At 43.9% G+C, this 22,427-nt stretch overlaps 1 protein-coding gene across 3 annotated transcripts in view; it reads right to left on the reverse strand.

Moving 5' to 3' along the window:
- The window catches only part of GYS2 (glycogen synthase 2), a 64,175-nt gene extending 42,154 nt beyond the window's left edge, over positions 1-22,021 (reverse strand). Inside the window, exons 1-4 of one of the 3 annotated variants that reach the window (XM_019544407.1) lie at positions 21,290-22,021; positions 12,524-12,705; positions 4,687-4,878; positions 3,718-3,903 (exon numbers count right to left, since the gene is read on the reverse strand). In XM_019544407.1, the coding sequence (XP_019399952.1) occupies positions 3,718-3,903; positions 4,687-4,878; positions 12,524-12,705; positions 21,290-21,410 (681 nt within the window). In that variant the 5' untranslated portion in view covers positions 21,411-22,021. Of the gene's footprint in view, positions 1-3,717; positions 3,904-4,686; positions 4,879-12,523; positions 12,706-12,821; positions 12,844-21,289 lie in introns of those variants that run through there. The other 2 variants (XM_019544408.1, XM_019544409.1) reach the window with 2 other exon arrangements.
- Positions 22,022-22,427: the final 406 nt, after the last annotated feature.

Below are 22,427 nucleotides of genomic sequence, written 5' to 3' on the forward strand. Positions count from 1 at the left end.
TTTTTTACTGTGTTAATTGTGGACCTATGCACAACATTTTTATAGATTCATGATCTGATTTATCACCATATTTGTACTTGATTATGTTAATTCTAGGAGTTGGAATAATGCTTTTATAATGGTTGACCTTATTCTATTATTATATTTGCATTAAATTTGCATTTATTATTTTTTTTAAATTTTATATTATGGTTGTATGTCTGTTGTGTTGGTTTTCAGGACCATGGCTTTCTGCCAGAATCCTTAATAAACTGAATTGAATTGACTTGATTGCTCAAGGGAAATTTTACTCCAGGCCAACTAGGGTTCTCTCTCAAGTCCATCAAAACCAATCCTTCTTTGGCCCATGATGGGTGCTAGTAAAGTTTCATCTCCCCTGCTGTAGGCATGGAGTGTGTCTCTTAGTTCAGAGTCGCTTGTTACCCTGTTCTTTCATTTCTGCCTTTCAGTTCTCACCTTTGATCTATCATATAAGATGTACCAGCCGCTTCAGTCCTTTCTCAGATATTGTGCTTACGGCTGAAGGAAGAATATATTATTTTCAAGAAATACTGATCAGAAGTGAGAGATTAAATTTTTAAGTATATATGCAATTGGCCTGAAAATGGAAAAATATGTATTGTATTTTGGAAGAGAAAAAAGAGTGACATGCCCTTTAAAGGCATATCGTCTCATGCAAAGGTTAAACACAAGGAAGCCTTGGGGAGTCTTTATCACTGGATAAATCACTTGTTTGACCTTAATAGCTTACTACTAAAAGACAGCAGCAAAAATGTCCTCTAAAGACCTGCCCATCCATATCATTTAATGAGTATACTCTGAAGAAACCCCCCTATGTTTCTCATCTGTCTTCTGGGCCAGGTTGACCTTTTTTACAGCCAAAGAAGCCCTCATTAAGATAGCTGATCTCTTAGTAAATGCTAACATTTGTCAGAAAGAGATTTAACGCACTGTAAGCATCTATGAAACAGTAGAGGAAGAGTCTGGCATCATTTCCTGTATTAGTGCACTTTAAATGTCAAATCCCATGCGCACAGCATGAAGAATTGAGTCGTGGAACTTCAATTTTAGTATAGTTGCCATGATTAGTAATAATCCTTTAGACAAGGGGTCAGCAACCTGTCTTGTGGGTTATATTTGGCCCATGGAGCAGGGGCTTCTGTTGCATTTTGGTGGCAGGAAGTTTTGCTCATATGGTGGCCAGGCAGCAGGAGAAGCAGGGGCAGTTGGGTTGGAAGGGCAGCTGGCCTCAGACTAAGCTGGGTAAATTTGGCTTATCCTTCCTGAAGCATTGCCAACTCCTGCTCGAGAGAGTTAGGTATTAATATGTAAGGTATAGCCTTACAGACACAGTTGAAACTAGGCATGCATTTATCCAGCTAGCTACCAAGGCAATTTTTGTCCCTTTATATTGATACATCTTTATGTCATCATCAAGAGATCTGCTCAGGGATAGAAAACATGGCTTTGACCTAAGTGTATACATTGGAAAGAGAAAAATTCCAAAGCTATTGTGAGGAAAATGATGTTATGTCTTAAAAATAGATTTATTTATGATGTCCAAATTATCTTGAAGTTCACCAAATCTTTAAAAAATACTGAAATTTTGAATTTTGCTTATGAAATGGGATTGTCTGGACAACTATTTTTAATTCCAATGGGTAAAAGTCCTCAAACATTTTATTTTCGTACCCTAATATTTGCTCCAAACATTTTTATTTAAAAATGTTCCACAATAAACAAGCTAAATATTATTTAAAATATTTAAAATATTCAAGTGCAAAATGACTATGTTTTCTTTTTTTAATAATATGTGAAAGCCTCCACTTTCCCCATACATTCATATGAAAATGCCCTTCTTTCAGCAGGGGCAAATTGAGATCAACAATATCAGATGCTACAAATTAAAGCTAGAGTTCGGGGTGGTTACAAATCCATGTGAGGGGAGTATAGGAGCTGCTCCAACCTGGTGACTGAGTGCTCAGGGTTATGTGGCAGTAAACATGAAAGTACTACCCCTGTATAATTGTCAAGAATTGAGCGGAGCCATGGCTTCTCTCTTCCTATGCTGATCAGCTCAGAATGATCTGCAGTGGATAAAAATGAAGGCACAAAAGCAACAGCATTAACTATTACTTCTTTGGGGTCAGAGGGAGCGTCTTTACATGCAATTAATTTGCACAAATAAACTCTGGAGCATATAGCTCCAGAGTTTATCCAGGTGTAGTACATGGAGCCCAATCAGAGCAGCCTGGGCTGGCATGGAACGAGGAGGAGTCAGTCTAACTGCCCAAGGCTGCTCTAATCAGGCTCTACATGCTGTGGCATGGTTGGCTGATGCATGAGGGTGCTTCAGTGTGGGGGCTGCCTGCCAGCTAGTCCTGCACTGAACCATGGTGTTCCCCAGCCAGCCACAGCAGCATCTACCTGTGTACTGCTGCACACAAAAAAACTCTGCATCAGGGTAGTACTTGTACATGTACTATCCTGCTGCAGAGTTTATTGGTTGCCTGCCCCCAGTAAGGGCGCACATGTGGACACCAAGACATTTACTGTTCAGTTAATTAGTCAACTGTGCAGTAAATGTCTTGTGTAGACACTCCCAGAGAGAACCAGTTTTCTCTCTGACTGTCCTGGAGTAGGGTGGCAATGCACCACTTTGTCTTCGGGCCACCATCAAGATTTGAAAGTTTTGTAGTAAGGGCAGTCATAAAATATAGTATCCAGTGGCTGTCAGTTTCCTCACTTGGCCTTGGAGAGGATAAATTGTTTATAGAGATGGCAGTTATTCTGCACCTAAAGAAATAATTTTACTGGGTCTTTTCATGTAAAAAATAACCACTGATGACAACCTCTCCTGAATTCCTCAAAAAATAGAGAGCAAGAAAAAAATAAATCTTAAATATTTGAAAGCATTAGGATTTCTGCTTACCTTACAAGGGAGGAAGGTCAGGATGGGAAAAGCAGAAATAGCTTTAAAATAGAGAGTTACTTATAACATCAACCAACCAGACAGTGCTTCACTATCATACCGTTGTTTTATACAACCTTACATTATTAAAAAATAAAAGTCAAACAGTGAACACCAGCTAAAATATCTGATCTAAGATGACAGCACAGTTGGGAAGGTTCTGTAGTCAATGCCTGCTTACTATGCAACAATAATTGGCAACCAATTTATTCAGTGTTACTCTGACTTAGTTACATCATAAGCATTATATGATCATAAAGAGGATGATTTTCAAATGCACCAATTTTCAATGGGAGATTGGCACCTAGCTAGCCTTTGTGCTTTTCAAAATCTCACAGAGACTTTACAGTAAGGCACAGACAACAGGTGCTGTGGAAATACAGTGTGTTGTGACCACCAACAGATTGCCTGGGCCCAGGAATCTGATCTTTTCCAGTTTTCTTCAATGTACACCTGAGCCACAGTTCACTGATGTCAGTGCTAAAGCACCTGACTTCACCAGGCTTTGGATAAGGGATTCAGTACCTAATGATCTGGCTACTGTAATCTGCTATACTTTAGGATTTGCAAAATGCTTCTGGATAGGCCAGTCTCATGAGAAAGAATGAGTTGGGAGAAGAAATAATTAAGCATCGGCAGCATTAACAAAGGGAAAAAGCAGTTGAATGATTTAATTAGACACGGCAGGTTCACTGAAAAATTAACAGGACATGTCACTTGTAGGAGAGAGGAAGACAGACTTTTACCTCATCAAGATTGTTGTAGAAATCTATGTTTGCTGCACACAGGTATCTCCCGAGCAGTGTGGCATGGGTAGTAAAGATTGTGGCAACAGGAAGTTTCCTAAATCGAGTGAGGATTATACCAACCCCTGCTTGCCATTCATGAAAGTGAGCAATTATGTTAGGCTTGTCATCAATTTGATTGGAGATCTGAAAACAATTAAAAAGAATATGTAAAGACGCAACATCCTGATTATCAATCAATCCCAGAAGTTCCCCCACAGATGCCAGCTTTCTACTGTATGCAAGGAGATAGCAGCCTTCTGACTGACCCCAGCCCTGCTTTTAGTCTGCTCGAGTGAGGATATAAGTGGGGCTGGCTAGTTGTGTAGAGAAGAGCGGGCTGTACCGGATCCCCATTTGTCTGCAACCCCCACATCCTGGGGAGCTCTGAGAAGCATAATCATCTACTCTTCTTTCTGTTTTACTGGTAAGACTAATTTGTTTAAGATAACCAGGCATGGCTCTGTATTTTGGAGGCAAGATAGAGGCTACCAAGTTCAAAAATTACTAAAGGCTAAAAGACAGGGATAGTTTGAGTGTGATCAACTCTTTTCTTTGTGATCACCTGGCTATGCACAAGAAAAGATTGAGAAATTGCACCTGCAAGAGGTTCCAGTAAGAACTCACAGAACTGAGAAAAAACAGGGGGTGAAAATGACCTCAGAGGAATAGTACATTTTGCAAGTAGCTTTACATGGAAACAATGTGTTTGACGTTACTGATGGAGCAAGTTAGGAGACAGCAACAGCTGCAAATATGGACCCAGTTCAGGAATACACTCTTCTAGTTGCTGTGGAGAGCCTACAATCAAGGGGTTTGGCTCATTACACAATATGGGTTAGTAGTGACTTTCCAAAAATTGGCTTAAATCTGTATTAGTTCTGCAGCTTTAGTTTGAAGCTATTGTTATTCCAAACCTTAAAACAGTACCTCTTTTAAGAACCAGGCTGTTAATGATCCGAAGATCACAGCATCATTGGCTTCTCTGTCCTGAAAAGGGATTCCTATGTTGCTTGCATCCCAGAATTCTCCTTTCCATCTGTCCAGATTCCAAGCTGCAGATGCTATATCAAACAGCACAACATATGGGCTGCCTTCTATCAGCCATCTTCCAAAAAAGACCTATTCGGGGGAGGCAGTATTATCAGACAAAGTTATAAGGTGAACATGAGAGCCAACTTCCAATCAGTTTCCAGCCAGAAAAATTTCCACGTGACCGAATTTCATGAACAAAGCACAAGTATTAGGGCAAGATGTGGGTAGAATCTATGGTTAGAAATAGATTCTGCTGAATGAAGTGGATCAACTGTACCATGATGTGTTGCAGAACAGCTAACCCACTTCATTGGGCAAAACACACATTGCCCCTTGTTTCGTCTTTGATGGCGTTGGGTAATGGGTAACGTGACCTCCCTGCTCTCTCCATTCAGTCAGACCTACTCCTGAGACTGCAGGGTTGCAAGTCTGCCCGAGTAAATAAAGGAGGAATTTTCTCTGCTTGGCCAAACTCACTCCTGCAATCACAGAAATGGGACTAGCTGAGAGGGGAGCACCAGGTGTGAAAAGCACCAGGAGTTAGAGCATGGCCCCTAAATATCTGTAGGCAACCAGAGTCTCCCAGCATCCCAGGATGCTTTGCACCTCCCCCACAAACCCCCACTCACAGGATGGGCAGGCTAGCCTTGGCCTAAGCTGTCTGCTCCAGCCAAGCAGGGAGGCATGTTCTAATACCCACAGCTTCTGGCCTGAGCCACTGCAGGCATGTGGCTACATTTCTGGAATCAAAAGTGAATGTCTGTTCACTTGCTTCTCGGTTCAATCTATGCAGCTTAGATTAACCTGCAAAGGTTGAATTGATTCAGCCTTGGGCTTTTTGACTGTCTGTCATTGTCAGGCATCAGTCTAAGAGACCATGGGGGCTGCACCTTTCGTGGGTTACAGGGTACCATCACAGCTTCTTGACTGGCTGAAGAGTCTGGTGCACAACAGTCAGACTCTCCAGCAATTTGCACATACAAACTTGGTTGAGCTTGAACCGGCATGCCGAATACTGTTTTGTCTTGCTTGCCTATGATGCCTCTTCTCTAGCTCATCACTGACCTTCTTCATCTTGAAGTGATCTTGCTTCATGACAGCTTTCCACATATAGTGGTCTAAAGTTCCTGGTGTTGGCCATCAGTACAGCTCACAAATGTTTTTCTTGCAGATATCAACCAAACAGAATCTGGACCATCTGAAGTGACAACTGCCAGTGGCCAGCTCACAAGGAGATACTCTATGGTGAATTGTATAAGTGATGGCCAAATCCCCATGTCCTAACCAACAGAGGTGTCTCTGTCTCAGGAGCACAAACATTCTGGGTATCTTGGCCTATTCCAGAACAGTAAAGTTACAAATTTTGTCATGCCATATTATGCCCAGGATACTGTGGAGACATCCATCAAAGATGGAAATGTTTCAATTTTCTTTCTTCCTTAGCATAAGGGGTCCATGTTTCACTGCCACACAATAGAGAGCTAAGTACACAACTGCTATAGATGGGCATCATTGTTGACACAGTGAGCCCTGTTTTTCTAAACTCTCTTTTGAAGCTTAGCCATTGCTTGCCTTTCTTATACGAGTGTTAATTTCAGCTTCCAAGACAAAATTTTGCGAGATGGTTGAGTCCAAGTAAGGGAATTTTTCAATCACTTCCAGGCTTTTATCATTTATTCTAACTTCAGGAGGGCGGTCAACTTGTTGACCCATGACTACTGTCTTCTTTAGGCTAATGGTCAGACTGAAATCATCACAAGCACAAGTAAGGTGATCCATGAGACTTTACAGTCCTGCTTCTGAATTGCAGCTTCATCGACAAAAAGGATTTCATGGACAATAAATTCTCAGGTTTTCATTTTCACTTTGAGACGAGCAAAGTTTCATAGACATTAGCGCTGTAAGGGACCTCAAAAGATCATGAAGTCCAGCCCTCTGCCCCAGGGGCAGGAAGTCCACTGGGTCAAAGGATACCAACAAGATAAGCGTCCAAACATTTCTTAAAAAAAAAAACAAAAAAACAAAAAAAAAAAAAGGGGCCAGAGTAGACACCTGCACCACCTCTGTAGGGAGTCTATTCCAGGCCTTGGAGGCTCAGATAGTAAAGAGGTTTTTCCTTATGTCCAGCCTAAAATGGTCTTGGAGTTTGTGACTGTTGGTCCTTGTCATCCCTTGGGGTGCTCTGGTGAACAGACATTCCCCCAGATCCTGATGCATGCCCCTTATGTACTTATAGGCTGCTACCAGGTCACCCCTGAGCCTGCACTTTTCCAGGCTGAAGAGTCCCATGGCTCTCAGCCTTTCTTCATAAGGCCTATTCTCTTGCCTTCTGATCATGCATGTGGCTCTCCTCTGGACTCTCTCAAGCTTCTCCACATCCTTCTTGAGTTGTGGAGTCCAGAATTGCATGCAGTACTCCACCTGCAGCCTCACCAAGACATCCTGAGATTTACTTGAGAAGCATCTATGGCTGCAAGCCAGACTTTTGTTTGCTTTACCAGCTGCAACATTGCATTGGTGACTCACATTCATCTTTTGGTCAGTCATGACCCCCAAATCTCTTTTGCCTGTGGTGCGAGCGAGAGTAGCACTGCTAAGCCTATAACCATGACGCAGGGGTTCCCGGCCCCAAGGCAGAATACCTTGTATTTTTCAGTATTGAACGTCATCAGGTTTATATCGGCCCACTTTCCAAGCCTATCCAAGTCAGTCTAGACCACCAGCCTACCTTCAGGTGTGGAAGCTCTACCCCAAAGTTTAGTGTCATCGGCGAATTTGGCCGGTCCACTTCTGACACCAGCGCCCACATCATTGATAAAGACATTAAAGAGAACTAGTCCAAGGATGGAGCACCACTTGTCACAGAGCACCATAATGATTCACTTCTACCGACTCTTTGGGTCTGACCTCAGAGCCAATTCCCCAGCCATTGGACTGTGAGGTAGCCGAGGCCACAGTTGGCCAATTTTTCCACGAGGAGATCATTTGACAGCAGATGAAAGGCTTTTTTAAAGTCAATATATATGATGACAATCACTTCTCCCTTGTCTTGATGATGCGTCACCTGGACATAGAAGGAGATGAGATTGGTCAAGCAAGACCTACCCGCAACAAACCCGTGCTGGCTGTCACTCAGGATGTTTGGCATCAGCCAGCTTGTCAAGAATTGTCCCTTTGATAATTTTTTCCAGAATCTTACTGGGGATTGAGGTCAAGCCTTCTTCCAATCTTCAGGTACTTCACTTGAGCACCACGAGTTTTCAAATATTTTTGCCAATGGTGGGGCTAAGACACCTGCCAGCTCAAGCTAAAGAGTTTCCCATCAGATCTGGTCCACAGGTATACTCCTTCTGAACAGTCACTGAGTGCACATTTGAGTAGGACCCATTTGAGCTGAACCCATTTCTCCTCAGCAGTATTACACAGTTTAAGATATGATAGAGCCCCAGAGAGAGTTTTAATGAATTGAGATGATGTGTCTTCAGCTTTCTGTTGCATGCATTTATTCATTATAAAGAGAGTTTCTTGCTCTTGTATACTATCCTGGGATGCAATTTGACTTTAGTGCATACCAATTAATGATTAGTATCACAGTCAGCACTAATAGGATCACATAATGATTACATCATGGAAGTCTTGAGAGTGGGTGATAACCAGGTCGAGTTGATGCCAGTGTCCAAATTGTGGGTGGCACCAAAATAGTTTGTGATGAGGTTTCACATTGAAATATGAATTTGTTATACATAGCTCATTGCATGAACATAGCTTGAGCAAACGTTGTCTATTTTCATTCAGTTTTCTGACATCATTGGTGCCTAAACAGTGAGGCCAGGCAGCATGCTCAGCACCAACCTTTGTGTTGAATCTCTGAGCAGAAGGATTTTTTCACTAGGTGAAATATTATTGATTAAAGCACTACAACCATCGTAGAAGTGGTCCTTTGATTCAGATGAAATGATGAGATTTGGAGCATATGCGCATTAAGACATTGACAAGACCAGAGGCAGTAGTAAGTCAAAGCACCATTAATCTTTTGGAGCCTTTGTTTGGGGTTTCTATTGCAGACTGCAGCTTATTTTTCACGGAAAAACCCATACCATGCTCTCTGATTTCTTTGAGCTGTTTCCCACACCAGAAAAAGGTGTAGTTCTCTTTTAAGCAGCCAGTACCTGATAGTCTGGTTTCTTGTAGAGAGACAATACCAACATTCAGTTTCAGCAGTTCTGCATCAATGACTGCAGTTTTCCTTGCATCATCAATAGTTTGGAGGTCATCAGACATACCTGGGGTCACTGTACATACATTCCAACCTTTAGAACTGAAAGGTTTTTTCCTTGTATTTTTGTAGTAGCTGATAGTGCATGATAGCAGTCTGCTTTGAATCTGAATCTCTAAGCTCCAAGCACCCACTGAAGCAGCAGACTGTAGCAGGAAAACACTTTAGTGGCTGCAGAGTACCCAGCTTGGGGCGGGTGGTAGTTTTCCAATGAGGTGCAATGACCTCTCCCACCATCAGAGATAACCACTGGTGCTTGGACCTACACCAATCAATCCATGACTTAACTGGTAACTGTTGACTTCTGTTTGTTTCTACACATTGGCAAAGCTGCTAGGTGATCGAGAGTTGCCCAAGCATCAGAATCACCCTTTCAACTTTGCCAACTTATACACAGGAAAGGCAGAGCCAATACAATGCGGGGCTGGAAAAGTTGTAGGAACTGCCGGAAAGAAGACTGAATAATTACCTAGCCACCTTAGCGGCTCCACTCCATATTTTTTGTCAGGGTTTACTCCTTTAGCTTTCACCTCTCCCAAGGCAATCCATAAGGCAGTGGTTGTAGTTACTCTCATCTTCATCTCCCTGCTATGCCATTGGAAATATCCTCTTCTGCCACAGCTGCCATTGTGATGATTAGAGGGCAGCTCTTAATGATTAAAACTATCCAACCTCACTAAGTTCAGCCCACTGGTGGAAGCTGTTGCCCAAGGTGTGGTATATGCAGCCATTAGTAAGAGCTGGACATGAATCCCAAACCACCTTAAAAAGGTGTCACTGTTTGAGAAACAAAGGTTCTACCCCTCCTCCAATACCCCATACACCCCTTGATTTCCTGTACTTAGCCTTCAACAACATACATCAACTTCCCGCAAAAAAACCCTTATAGAACTTCTTACTGAGCCCTGTGAAAAACTATTACCTCAGTAACCACCTGAAAACTCTCTACCCTTCCCTGTTGGTTCAGTGAAACCAGTGTGTCCAGTTCTTCTCTAATCTATTCCTTGTCCTGATCCATGTTGCATTTCAGTTCATGCAGTCCCAGCTTCAGGCACTTTCAGTGAAAACCAACCCCTTAAAAACCCAGAGGCTTCTTACTTTCCATAAACTCATTTTAACACATGCCAATAGAGTCCTTAATAATGTTTCCTAAGGTCCTTTTGGTATGAGTCCATACCAAAGTTAATGCAGCCAATCTGAAATCTGAATAGGATATATGGTAGTTCCTACTGAGTGCAGACACCCTCAGTGCCGACTTTTTTCCCAAAGTCCTGGTGAGCCATTACATTGCATACATTTTGATTTCCTCTTCATTCCCATAGCTGAACTGTGCCTTTCTTTCCCATTTCCAATGAATCCTGTTTCTTCACCAGCCTTAAATGTCTGGCAATTCCCCCCCTCCCCCTGCCAACCCCCTTCAACAAACCAAGCCCCCAAACAGTTCACCCAGAATCCCTCCATCTGCCCTGGTCTCAGCCTGTCACATGATTAGTGTGTCCCTGCCCTCCCTGAGGTGAAGCCAGACCAGGTTGCCCTATGCCTCTCCTGCATATAAATTTTTGTAGGATCCCAGGACTCATGACAAGAGCATCCAGTTCCATTCATGAGTTGGGGCTAATTAGCACATGGTTCTGTTGACCAGTTCATCTCCTGCTTCAAAAACACCCTGTGGAAGACCAGGAATCTACTCGTGTACAGATACATGACCCTCCCAGTTAAGGATTAAGTCAGAATAGGAGTGAAAGAGCTAGAGGTGCACTACAGGAAAACAAAGGAAGATGACAGGAAGATGATGGCAGAATGGGGATAATGATGGTAACTGCAGAAGTGTTTTGGACTGTCAAACAAATCATGTCAGTCGCAAGACAGGTCCATAGAGGTGTGTGTATCTACCTGGGTCTTAAAAACCTCTAAAAATGGAGATTCTGAGGCCCCTCTGTTCCAGTGCTTTATTACCCTTGTCATGAGAATTTTTCTTAATATCTAACCTCAACTTCCTTTGCTGCAACTTGAGCCCATCGCTCCTTGTTCTGTCATCTGCCACCACTGAGAACAGTCTAGCTCCATCCTCTTTGGAACCACCAACCAGCTGAAGACTGTTATTAAATCCCCTTGCAGTCTTCTCTTCTCCAAACTAAATAAGCCCAGTTCCCTCAACCTCCCCTCATAATTCATATGCCTCAGCTTGTAGAAACCTTTCTTGTTTCCCTTAACATCCCTTACTAGCTGCAACTCCAATTCTTCATTTGCCTTCTTGATTTCATCCCTGCATACTCAAGCAATACTCTTATACTCCTCCATAGTTGTTTGTGCAAGTTTCTACTTCTTATAAAGTTCCTTTTTGTGTTTTAAGCTTAAGAAGGGTTCCCTGCTAAGCCAAGCTGGTCTTGTGCAGAAAGATTAGCAAGTATGGCACATCTACATAGTTTGTTTCTGTGCCTTCAGTAAGGCTTCTTTAAAGTACAGCCAGCTCTCCTGGACTCCTCTCCCCATCAGACTGACTTCCCAGGGGATCCTGCCTATGAGTTTCCCGAGTGAATCAAAGTCTGCTTTTCTGAAGTCTAGGATCAATGCTCTGCTACTTTCTTTCCTTAGGATCCTGAACTGAATCATCTCGTGGTCACTGCTGCCCAAGTTGCCATCCACTACTGCATTCCTCACCAATTCTTCCCTGTTTGTGAGCAGTGGGTCAAGAAGAGCATGGCCCCTAGTTGGCCTCTCCAGCACTTGCACCAGGAAGTTGTCCCCAGCACTCTCCAGAAGCTCCCTGGATTGCCTGGGCACTGCTGTATTGTCCTCCCAGCAGTGACTGAAGCCCCCAGGAAAACCAGGGCCTGTGATTGGGACACTTCAACTGGCTGTTTGAGTAAAGCCTCATCCACCACTTCCTCCTAGTCTGATGGTCTATAAAAGAACACCACTCTTATTGCCCTCCCCTCTGACCCCAGAGATGGACATTTGCCTGACAAAGCAGGTGGTGGGAGGGTTGTCAACATGTACCTTTTTTTCACCTTGGTGTGGTTCAGCTCTTTGGCTTTCAAAGCCAACACAGCTCTAAAGAAGCAAAATATCAGTATGGCAAAATGCTTCCCCCACCCCTCAATTTATTCAGCAGTTTCAGAAGACCAAATTCAGTATAAGAGAATTACGTAACAGTTCAGTCAACTTAAGGTCACATCTTTTCTATTGAATCGCACGGATTTAGGGATCAAAGTAGTAAATCATTAATCCAATTGCATGTAAAAGATTCTTTAAACCTCTGATTGGATAAACTGTTTCTTTTTCAAAAATAACCTTCAATGAATTGACCTTGCTACTGTAATGCTGAGTCTAAGCTTTTCTAGTTATGACACTGACGACAACTGCTATATCAAATGGAACGGCAAGTGCATTAGCCAAATGGTAATCTTCAAATCAGATTAGTTGCCACAGGAGGTGACATTAGACCTCATTTACCTGACACCCTTGGCCTTTCATTGTCTCCACTGCCTTTTTAATAGCAGGGTTGAGAGGCTCACACACTTCTACTTGAGTCTTCACGTTATGTTCAAAATAGGGACCCATCAGAAAGTAGTTTTCACCCCATTCATCTGCTGTAATTCTGGCTTTGGTCTGGATCACAGTATAGATGCCACCAACTGCAAAAGAAAATCATAAGGAATATCAGAGATAAGTGGGCACAAAATGCAAAGTGCTGATACAGGTTCATAAATACTTGGTGCATCTCTATCCAGTCCATCTCTAGGTTATTTACTTTTCATGTTTCCTTTTTGGCTGAAACTCTCTCCCTAGTCAAGTAAATTGGAGTCTGGCCACTCCACTGCAAGCAGAATTTAACATCTGTATTTAAAAGGGTATGTTGCTACCCAGACTATCTTCAGTAAACACACTACAATTTGTCATTAACATGGTAATGGTCTTATCAGCTTATTCTGCAATAAAAACAAAGCATTTGAAGTTCTATAATACAAGTATGCACAATTATTATTGTTGGAAGTAGACCATAGTGCAAGAACAAAGAATAAAATAACCTCTGCTCCTTATTTATATGTCTGTTTCAATAGCTTTATTTTAGCCTCTAAGCTGCATACAGAGCTGGAGCTGCAGAAGTAAAACCACAGGAAGCACCAATTCTGATTCAACGTGTATATTAAAAAAAAAAAACACAACAGACTTCTCAAGTGACCAGGGAGCCAGCAAACAGGGGCACCAAGCAGTTTGCAGGCAGTTTGCTGGGAACAAGAGGAGGAAGGGAAAGAGTCCGGGTCCAGTTCCCTGCTGCAGCGAGCAGGGACTGCCTGAATCACCAAAGCTCTGTGAATATTTTCCAAATTGATTTGGAGATCTTCGAATCAATTTGGACCTTTTAATTGGTCCCCTGATTCGATTCAGATTTGGACGTTCGGCCACTGAATCAGGCTGAGTCTCCTCCAAATCAACATCAGCAGGTGAAGCTTCACACAGCCCTGATATTTACCCCTAATAGTCACTAAAATTCCCACAATTCTATTCAAAGAATTTTGTAATACAGTAAAACTGTAGCCTAACAATTTCTCCCATAGACACTGCCAGCTCAGGAACAAATGTACCTGTATAGTGGTGTGACATGCAACTGTGTGTATTTTGATTCTACCCTTCATAAACATGAAAATCCTTTACTTTCTCCATGGTTTTTGCTCTCTCTTTTCTCCATTTTTCTGTTCCTCCTTTACTTCTGAACACTTGGGGTAACCTCAGTTTTTTTTCCCTTTTTGTGTTGACTAGGTTGACAAAGAATTAGAATCAAAACAAGTTGTTTAATTATTTTCCCCTTTTCTGGAAAAAAAATGGAAATTTAGTAGCAGTAGAGGAAAAAAGTATATTTTAAATGTATTTTTTAACAGAATGCTTCAGAAATATTGAGATATCCATTTCACTTTAAAAGATTGATTGTACTATAAACAATATTTTGTTGAAAAAGGTCTGACTACTATTTCAATAATGTTTAATTCTTTCCTTTCAATAATGCTAATCTAACATCACAAAATAACAAGTATAAACTATAATAAATAAAACAAAGATGTAATATATTTAATTAATAAATCAATGGGATAAAAAGTAAAAAAACAACAAATTAAAATGAAATTAAAAAAAAAAGTAATAATTCTCCTTTTCAGAATGACATCTATTGATTCCTACCCCACTCTTCCCTCTTGTAAATTTCATTGAAATCAGCATGTTCCCACAAAACATTTGTTTCAATTAACCTTTTTTTTTGGAAAACTATTTTATCAGTGTTTTCCTTCATTGAAGAAATATCTGGAGTATTTGGATTAGATTATTGTTCTCGTGAATAAAGCCCCTGTGACATGTTTCACTTAAGATGTGATTAACCAGTTAATCATGTCTTAAATTGTAACCTGGCCACACAAAGTGATTAATGACATCAAAAATGTGTAATAACTTTGTGGCTGGTTCTTATGACATCATTATCTGAACATGTGGACAGTTGTAACCCAGTGTCTGGGAATCCCATCAGCTGATTGGGTTCACAGCCATGGAGGTGCACCATGAGCTTCCATGGCTGGAAGCTCAGAGCAGATGAGTCTCCCAGCCACAGGAGCACATGGTGTACCCCCATTGCTACCAGAATCATGATCTTGGGCTCCCCCTTCACCAGCAATAACACATGATAGAATCTGATGCTTAATCCTACAATCGAGCCATGTGACCTGGCGGAAATTATGATTGAATGGATTGATCGCATCAGATTCTATTTTGCCTTTACCTGCACATCAGGCAGAGAGGCCTAATAGTCATTATTTTATTATGAGAGCATCCAAAACTTCTGAGAGACTCTGAGGGAAAGCCATCAATTGTGCAAACCAATATACAAGCTCATTAAAAAAACTGGGTCCCTGCCCACTGCAATGGTTTAGTCAAGGATAATCCTACAGACCCTATTACAGTCTCTGTAAAAGACCATATACACCATCCTGTGGATACATGGCTGCATGCCAACCCAGTGTCAAAGTATTGCTAACAGAAAGAGGGCCTTCAGTCCTGCCATCATGGTCACGGAGGGAAGCCAGAAACAGCACAACTAGTTAAGGAGGGAAGAAGGCTACAATCAAGGAACTTAAAGTGCATGTAGGAAAAAAAAATAAGTTAGAGGTCCTGAACTGTCACTTAACCTGAGGTTGCCCAGAATCACTCCAGAAGTGTGAAGGGCCTTACATTTACATCCATTCTAACATTCCTTTGCATAGTCAGAGGGGAAGGACTTCTGAAAAAAAGAAAATCAGATGTTGAGTTTGCTAGGTAGCCAGTAGATCAAAGGACCATCTAAGCTTTCCAGGCCATTTGGGCTACTATGGTTACAAGCATTCCAGTTTTTGTTGCCAGTGAATTAAAGGGCTAGCATTGTGGCAAACTTCAACTCTGGCCATCTCTGACGCCCGAGTCTAGACGGCCTGGTAGAGCTGGGTCAGTTTGGTTCAGTATTTCCCGTAAGTCCAGAGCAAAGCTCAGTCACAGTACTGGACCTGGCCCCTGATGGGTCCCTTTGTCCCACCTGACCCAGGCAACATCTGGCCCTGGCACATCCTGCCACCCCCTGAACACACAATGGGGTGGGGCAGCTCTGCGACTGAATTGCCTTTAAATGCAGACCAGGCAGCAGTGGCTCCTTCTGGCTGCCACCACCAGTGGCCTAGCTCCACAGTACTGGTGGGGACCTGCATGCACACAGCCCCAGCTCAGCCCACCCCACGCTTGCTCCAGACTCGCCTTCTCATACTGGCAGCAGCAGCACCAGCTGGGCAGAGACTGCTGCTCCTTGTGAGGGAAAAGCAGCCCTCCCCCTCACTGCTTCCCAGCACTCCCTGCTGTAGCTGCTCAGAGCCCGTGCCTGGGCTGTCACTGCTGCCCTACTGGGCAACCTGGATGTACCAGTGATGGAGACGGTGATGGAGGCAGAGCAGCAGGGCACCCTGGACATGGGCTCTCTGCAGCTGAAGCAGGAAGTGCCTGGCCAGTGCTGCAGCTGCTGCCACTGTTTAACGTGAGCAGATGAGTCTGGAGCAAGTACAGGGTGTGCAGGCTTGGGGCTGTGCATGGGGGTCCCCACCAGCACCATGGATCTGGGGCCAGCAGCAATAGCAGCTGGAAGGAGCCACCACTGCCTGGCCACCCTGGAAAGGCAATCCAGCCACAGAGCCACCCCTACCTGCTGCATGTCCAGGGGGCAATAGGATGTACCATGGCTGGACAGCACGGGGTAGCCTAGAGTCAGGGCTGTGGCATGGGTTCCCAGCTGGTCTGCTCCCACCGGCAGCGAGGGTAGGACAGGAGCGGACATGGGGCACATCTGGGGCTCTGTGCTGTTGGCAGTGGCGGGGAGGCACTGCAGGGCACATAGCTCTGAACTGTTGTGGAGCAGGGCAGGTGCTGATCAGCTATGGGAGGCACACACAGGGGCTCCCATGCATACTCTACCATACCCACAAGTCTCCCCACAAACCCCACAACCACACCCTCACCCACACAAAATCACACCCCACAAACACCACACCCACACACCCTGCACTCCCTCATACACATCTGTGAGCCTCTGGGGGAAGCCCTTCTCACTGCTACATGTACACACCCCACCACACACAGGTACCCACACCCCCACGCATATCTCACACACACAGCTCCAGCCACTCTCCCCCTCCACATATCCTACAAACCCCCTACCCACCCACACATTCCCACAAATACACCCCCATAAGTCCCCCATACCCACCCACATCCACACATACCCCACACCTCACATATATACACATCCACACACCAACACCCCCCCACAAACCCTATACCCCCATAACCCACCCATACCCCTCCACAGCCCCTGCAATATACAAGAATAAGACTTCATTTTGAGCTATTATACAATCACCTCTATATATGCAACACACATGCACATAAATCAGGACAGGTTTTTTTAATAAAATTAAATATGTTATTTTGCATGTTTGATTTTTAGTATATAATATGGGTGGGTTTTTCCAAATCCCAAGATGGCAAACCCCCTTCCCAAGAAGGTACTTCCAATGGCAAAAGTTCAGGGGTTAGGGGCAGGAGTTCCAGTCCCAAGATGGCAACCAGGGGGCAGAGTACCTGTCAAGGGGCAGAGCTACCCTTGTGGCCCTTGACAACTTGCCAAAACTCATTAAGTGGCCCTTCAGCTGAAATAATTGCCTGCCCCTGCCTTAGACTAAGGATCAGCTATCTGTGGCCCATAGAATCTCTTTGTGGGCTGGATCTGTTCCATCTGGACCACCAAACCCAGATGGAAGCAACAGTCAGCAGCAGGGGATACTGGTAGCATTGGCTGGGTTACAAATGGTGCTTTAGGACCAAGCTGCATTAATTCAGCCCACCAGTGGTGATGTGTAAGGAGTGTACGTGCACCCTCCTCCCCCCCAGGAGTGCTGGTGCACACCCCTGACAGGCAGCACTCCCCACTTAAGTGACGGCAGGAGGGGCAAGTGGGAGCACTGGTACCCCCCTGCGAGTGCTGGCCAGGGAGTGGGAGTACCAGGTGAAGCACTGCTGGTATACTAGGAGCACCACAGCCACTTCCAGAAGCTCTACTCAAGCTTCCCGGCTGGTGCAATCGGCCCTGTCGGTATGATCAGCTGCAAGGGAAACCCTACCCCCCCTCATTCACTGACTGGCTGCTGGGGGACACGACCCCCTGACTCAGGTGGCACCAGTCACCCATGCAGCCCACCATCGCTAAAATGTTGCTAATTCCTAGGTAACAAATCTAGTTTATAGATCTTCATGCTCTCTAAGGAGTACTAGCTAGAACCAGTGTTTTTTTCTTGTGTAAAATATACAGTATCTCTTCATGTTTCCTTTGTCTGTTTATCCTCTCCTCCAACTTTCCCCATGAAGTGCTGCTCCCTCTCTCCCTAATGAGAGAACTAATGCCCCCAAAGTTTCCTCAGGTATCACTGCTATTAATCAAAGTTAGGTGATCAGGAAGAAGTATCATACCATACAACTTCAATTTCCAGTCACACTGACTGGATACAATACTTGAAGGAGTACATGCTGCAAAGGACTTGCAAGCCACACCTGTCCTAATAGGTTTACAAATTAATTTATTTGTTCATGTGTTTCTAGTCATGATCAATTAATGGATAGTTTGAAAGATGGTTCTTATTTAATGAATAAGCTAATTGCTGTGACTAAAGTAACCAGCTGTCAGGCTGAGGTTCATTTGTAACTGTCAGCATACTTTATTTACATTTAGTAATTCTAATATTGGACTAGATCTTAGATAATCAGAATCAAGCTAGATGCCCTTAGATATACAAAGCTATATGGATGAAGATATGGCACAATGTGTATTATGCAAACACAGAAAAAATGACAAATCGAGTCATTTTTTTCCTTTCTTTTTTAATCCATTGCACCATATTTCAAAAGGACTTGGAAGATTTACACTGTGGAATTAGTTTGCCAATTATTTAGAACACTGATTTAACCAGATTTCTGCTGCCACCTACTTGCCAATTGCTTACCACACACGGAGTATTAAAGAACTAAAGCTGTGCGAACCTTCACCAGCTGTTTCATTTCAACACTGTTTCAACTTGTTTTGAGCTCAAAACAGTGAAATCAAATTATATGAAGGGCTTCAAAACAGGCTCAAAACAAAATGAGGCCAATTGAAACATTTTGAAAGTTTTGAAATGTTTCAAATTTTGAAGCAGGACATCCAGGGCTGTGCTCCCCATGTGACTCAGCCCGGCATGGAGCACAGCCCTGGCTCTCCCTGCCTCCTGCCACCGAGCTAAGCTCCATGGGGCTGGCAGAACAGATTGGAGTGCAGCGCCAGCTCTGCCTGCCTCCCGCCACCAGGCTGTGAGATGCTTAGAGCTGAGCCCAATGGCAGGAGGTGGAACACAGCCCAGTGCTTTGCTCCATTTCCCCCCACTGGGCTCAGTTCTCTAGCGCTGCCAGCCGCTTAGAGCTGAGCCCAGTGGTGGAAGGCACTTCCCCCCACTGGGCTCAGTTCCTCAGGGCTCCAAACTGCTTGGAGCTGAGCCTGGTGGTGGGAAGCCCCTCCCGCCACCAGGCTCAGCTCTCAGTGGTGGGAGGGGTGGGGAGCAAGCAACCCTTGATGACCTCTCCGCTCCTCTCCACCAGGGGATCAGGAGCCACTCCCCTGCCTTCTCTCAACCTGCTCCAGGACCGTCTCCTCTGGCTGCCATGTGAAAGTGTCTGCCCCGATAGACGGCTGGGGTTGGGTAGAGCAGGAACTGGGCTGGCAGCCAGGCTAGCAGGGCTCACGGGTGAACTGCAGCCTCCATGGCCAGCCATTGCCTTGCCTGGCTCAGGAGACCATGTCAAGCCCCTGCAGCAGGCCAGGACCCGTGGTGTTGAAGTCTCCTGCCACTGTCCAGGCCTGGGCAATTGGAGCACAGGAAGGGGGCTTGGCTCCTGCCCCTGCACATCTAGCCAGAAGGTAGAAGGCTGGGGCCACAGCCAGCCTCTTTTCCCAATCAGCCTCTATTCTGGCCCCCAGCACTGGGGAACTGAGCCTGGTGGGGAGAAACACCTCCCTCCACTGGGCTCAGCTCCCAGTGGCTCACAGCCCTGGGGTACTGAGCCTGGTGGGGGGAAGTTATAGGCTGTCCTGTGTTTCCCCATTATAGCACATGGGAAGAATGTCAAAACAGCTAAACCGTTTCAACAAAACAAAACGAACAGTGCTTTTGAAACTAGATGAAACTCGAAACAAAACACTGTTCCATCGAAATGTTGAAACGGAAGTTGAAGCAGAATGCTGCCATTTCTCACAGCCCTACTGAAATAATACTTTGGAGAATACTTTGCATAAGAAGTTAACCTAAAGTGGAAGCTATGGAAAATAAAAGTAAGGTGAACTGAAAGTGCAACAGTTTATGTGCTATAAAACTTTCCTACAGAACGCTGGACAGTGTGGCACTGTACAAACTAACATGTTCAGAAATGCATAAGCTTTTGTAGGCTATGGCCTGTTTTGTCATAGCATCTAACAAAGTAGGCTGTCACAAAGGCTGATGCGTCTCTAAGGTGCCACCCTGGCCTACCTTCTGCCTTACTTCAGCCCAAGATGGCTGACTACTTCTCTCTACTTAGGGACATTCCTGTTCTACATTAAGGGTGTCTTAGGCCTTAACTTAATCTACTCCAAAAGACCAAAAAGGCATTTTTAATGCCAAATAGGAGAGGTCCACACAGGGAGCCACTACAGAATAGCTATTCAGGGTTATTTCTCCAAGCACATAAGACCTCCAACTGTCTGCTCTCATGTACAATTCTCCTTCAGGGTAAAAATCTTAGTCTTTTCTCCTACCTAATCTCCTCTTTATTTATCTGCATTGGCAGCAAGATACACAGGATCAATCATTTACTCATAGTAACTCATTTATGCTGCAACACTAGTGTCTCTTCCCCTTTGGTGAATTGTTCCAGCAGCTTTGTTGAAGCAGGACAGCTTGATTAGCAACTTTGTAGCTGAGGCTGCTCTAATGAAAGGTCATAGTAACAAGAGCCATGTGCAGTGCGCAGGACTCAAATCTGTACATAAGCACAGGGCATGAAGGGTCCCAGCAAGCTCTACCTGTAATGCAAGCAGAGTTGATTCTTGACCAGGATAAACTGGTGCAGCTCTGCTCCCTTATCGATTCTATTCCCTGACTTCAGTGGAGCTACAATGGTTCACACCAATTTAAAATCATTTTGCAAGGGAAGGCTGAAGAAACTATTTACCGTCTATCCTGCTTTCATGCTTTGCATCCACAAAGATTTGGCCTCAGTTTACAAACACGCTCTCACATACATACAGAACATATAAAATTGTGCATAGTGGCATCCATCTTTCTACAGACACACATGTACAGTATGTATACACTCCCATTCACGGAGCAGGGGCTCATAAACATCTGTTTAGTCACATATACACAGATATTCTGTATAAAGACATAGCACATGTGTAGAACACACAACCTCTCATGTATGTGATGCACAGAATGGCACACACTACTTTTGAAACAATTTCCTAAACCTTCTTTCCAAGCACTTCATCCAGCTGCACTTACAAAACGATCCCTTGCGCAGTCCCCATTGCATGACTTTTGCATCCATTTTGCTCCACAATCCCAGAAGCAGTCACATTAACCAATTAAGTTTTGTACAAACCTTTGTTGGTAACTTCCCAGGAAACTTCAAAAAGCAATAAGTCTTCCACTGGCAGGTCTTCATCCTCCCACAGCGGAAGCCCATTAAGAGAGGTCATGGATAGGGATCTAGCCAGAGGCATATTTGCTCTAGCCTTTAACTCTTACAACACAGGGCTGCCACTTATTAAAATTTGCAGTTATTTTTGCTGGTTTCCTTGGATTCAATTGCAGAAATCTGCTGGAGAGCTGAACTTGAAGGAGCAAATTTACTCAGATGCCTAGGAGCTAATGGGTTCAAACTGTCTGACCATCAGTATTAAATTGGCTCAGTGAAATCCCATAGACTTGCTAGGCAGCTGCAAGCAAAGGCAGGAATTTAAGACTTATCCAAGCAAGTCTTCACTATTCTGGGTGCAGGCCTTTTCCTCAGAGGGAGGTACAGATCAACTCTCAGTATCTATCAGACTCAAAAATAAGTGAAACTCTCTTCAGCACTGTCCCTAGAAAACTCCTTCAGGGAGGATCCTATAAGTTTGCCATCTGATTCGAGCTCTGCCTCTGCTCCCTCCCATCAAGACACAGCCCACATGTTACATTGACTGACCTGTCTATTGATTGTGGCCCTGGCCATCATGATAAAGTAGGCTTTTTCAGCCTGTGTTTGGTTTTGTGACTTTCAGGCTTAAATAGTATTAAAAATCTGGATTTGTCTCTGAAAAAGGGTTCTTGAAAGTTTCATTAATTGTGTTAAATCCATGCAAGGTAACCCACATGTCTCTTCTCTTTCTTTGCTCACCCTATTTATCCCTTTGATGTCCTCACCTCACAGGTACACTTTACTCTGGCTTCTTTAGGGTCGAGCCCAAAGTCCACTGGCGTCAATAAATTATTGACTTAGTTTAGCTTTGAATCAAGCTCCTAGACTCCAAATCAAGAAAACATTCTGAACTAATTCATACTCTAGGCACCAAAGTCCAATATTTAAATCCTCAAATCCCCCAACTCAGCAGCTGCTTGGTCCTGTAACTGCCAAAACACTATGATTGCCTAGTGTCTTTAGTTGAATACAAGATGATGTTTTCTCCCTCAATCAACATAGGGAAAAAGGCCCCTCATGTTACATTCACATACAAAGAAACCTCCTTAAATATACTGCC

Source organism: Crocodylus porosus, unplaced genomic scaffold, assembly GCF_001723895.1.
Source record: "Crocodylus porosus isolate Cpor-Errol unplaced genomic scaffold, CroPor_comp1, whole genome shotgun sequence".
NCBI lineage: Eukaryota > Metazoa > Chordata > Crocodylia > Crocodylidae > Crocodylus > Crocodylus porosus.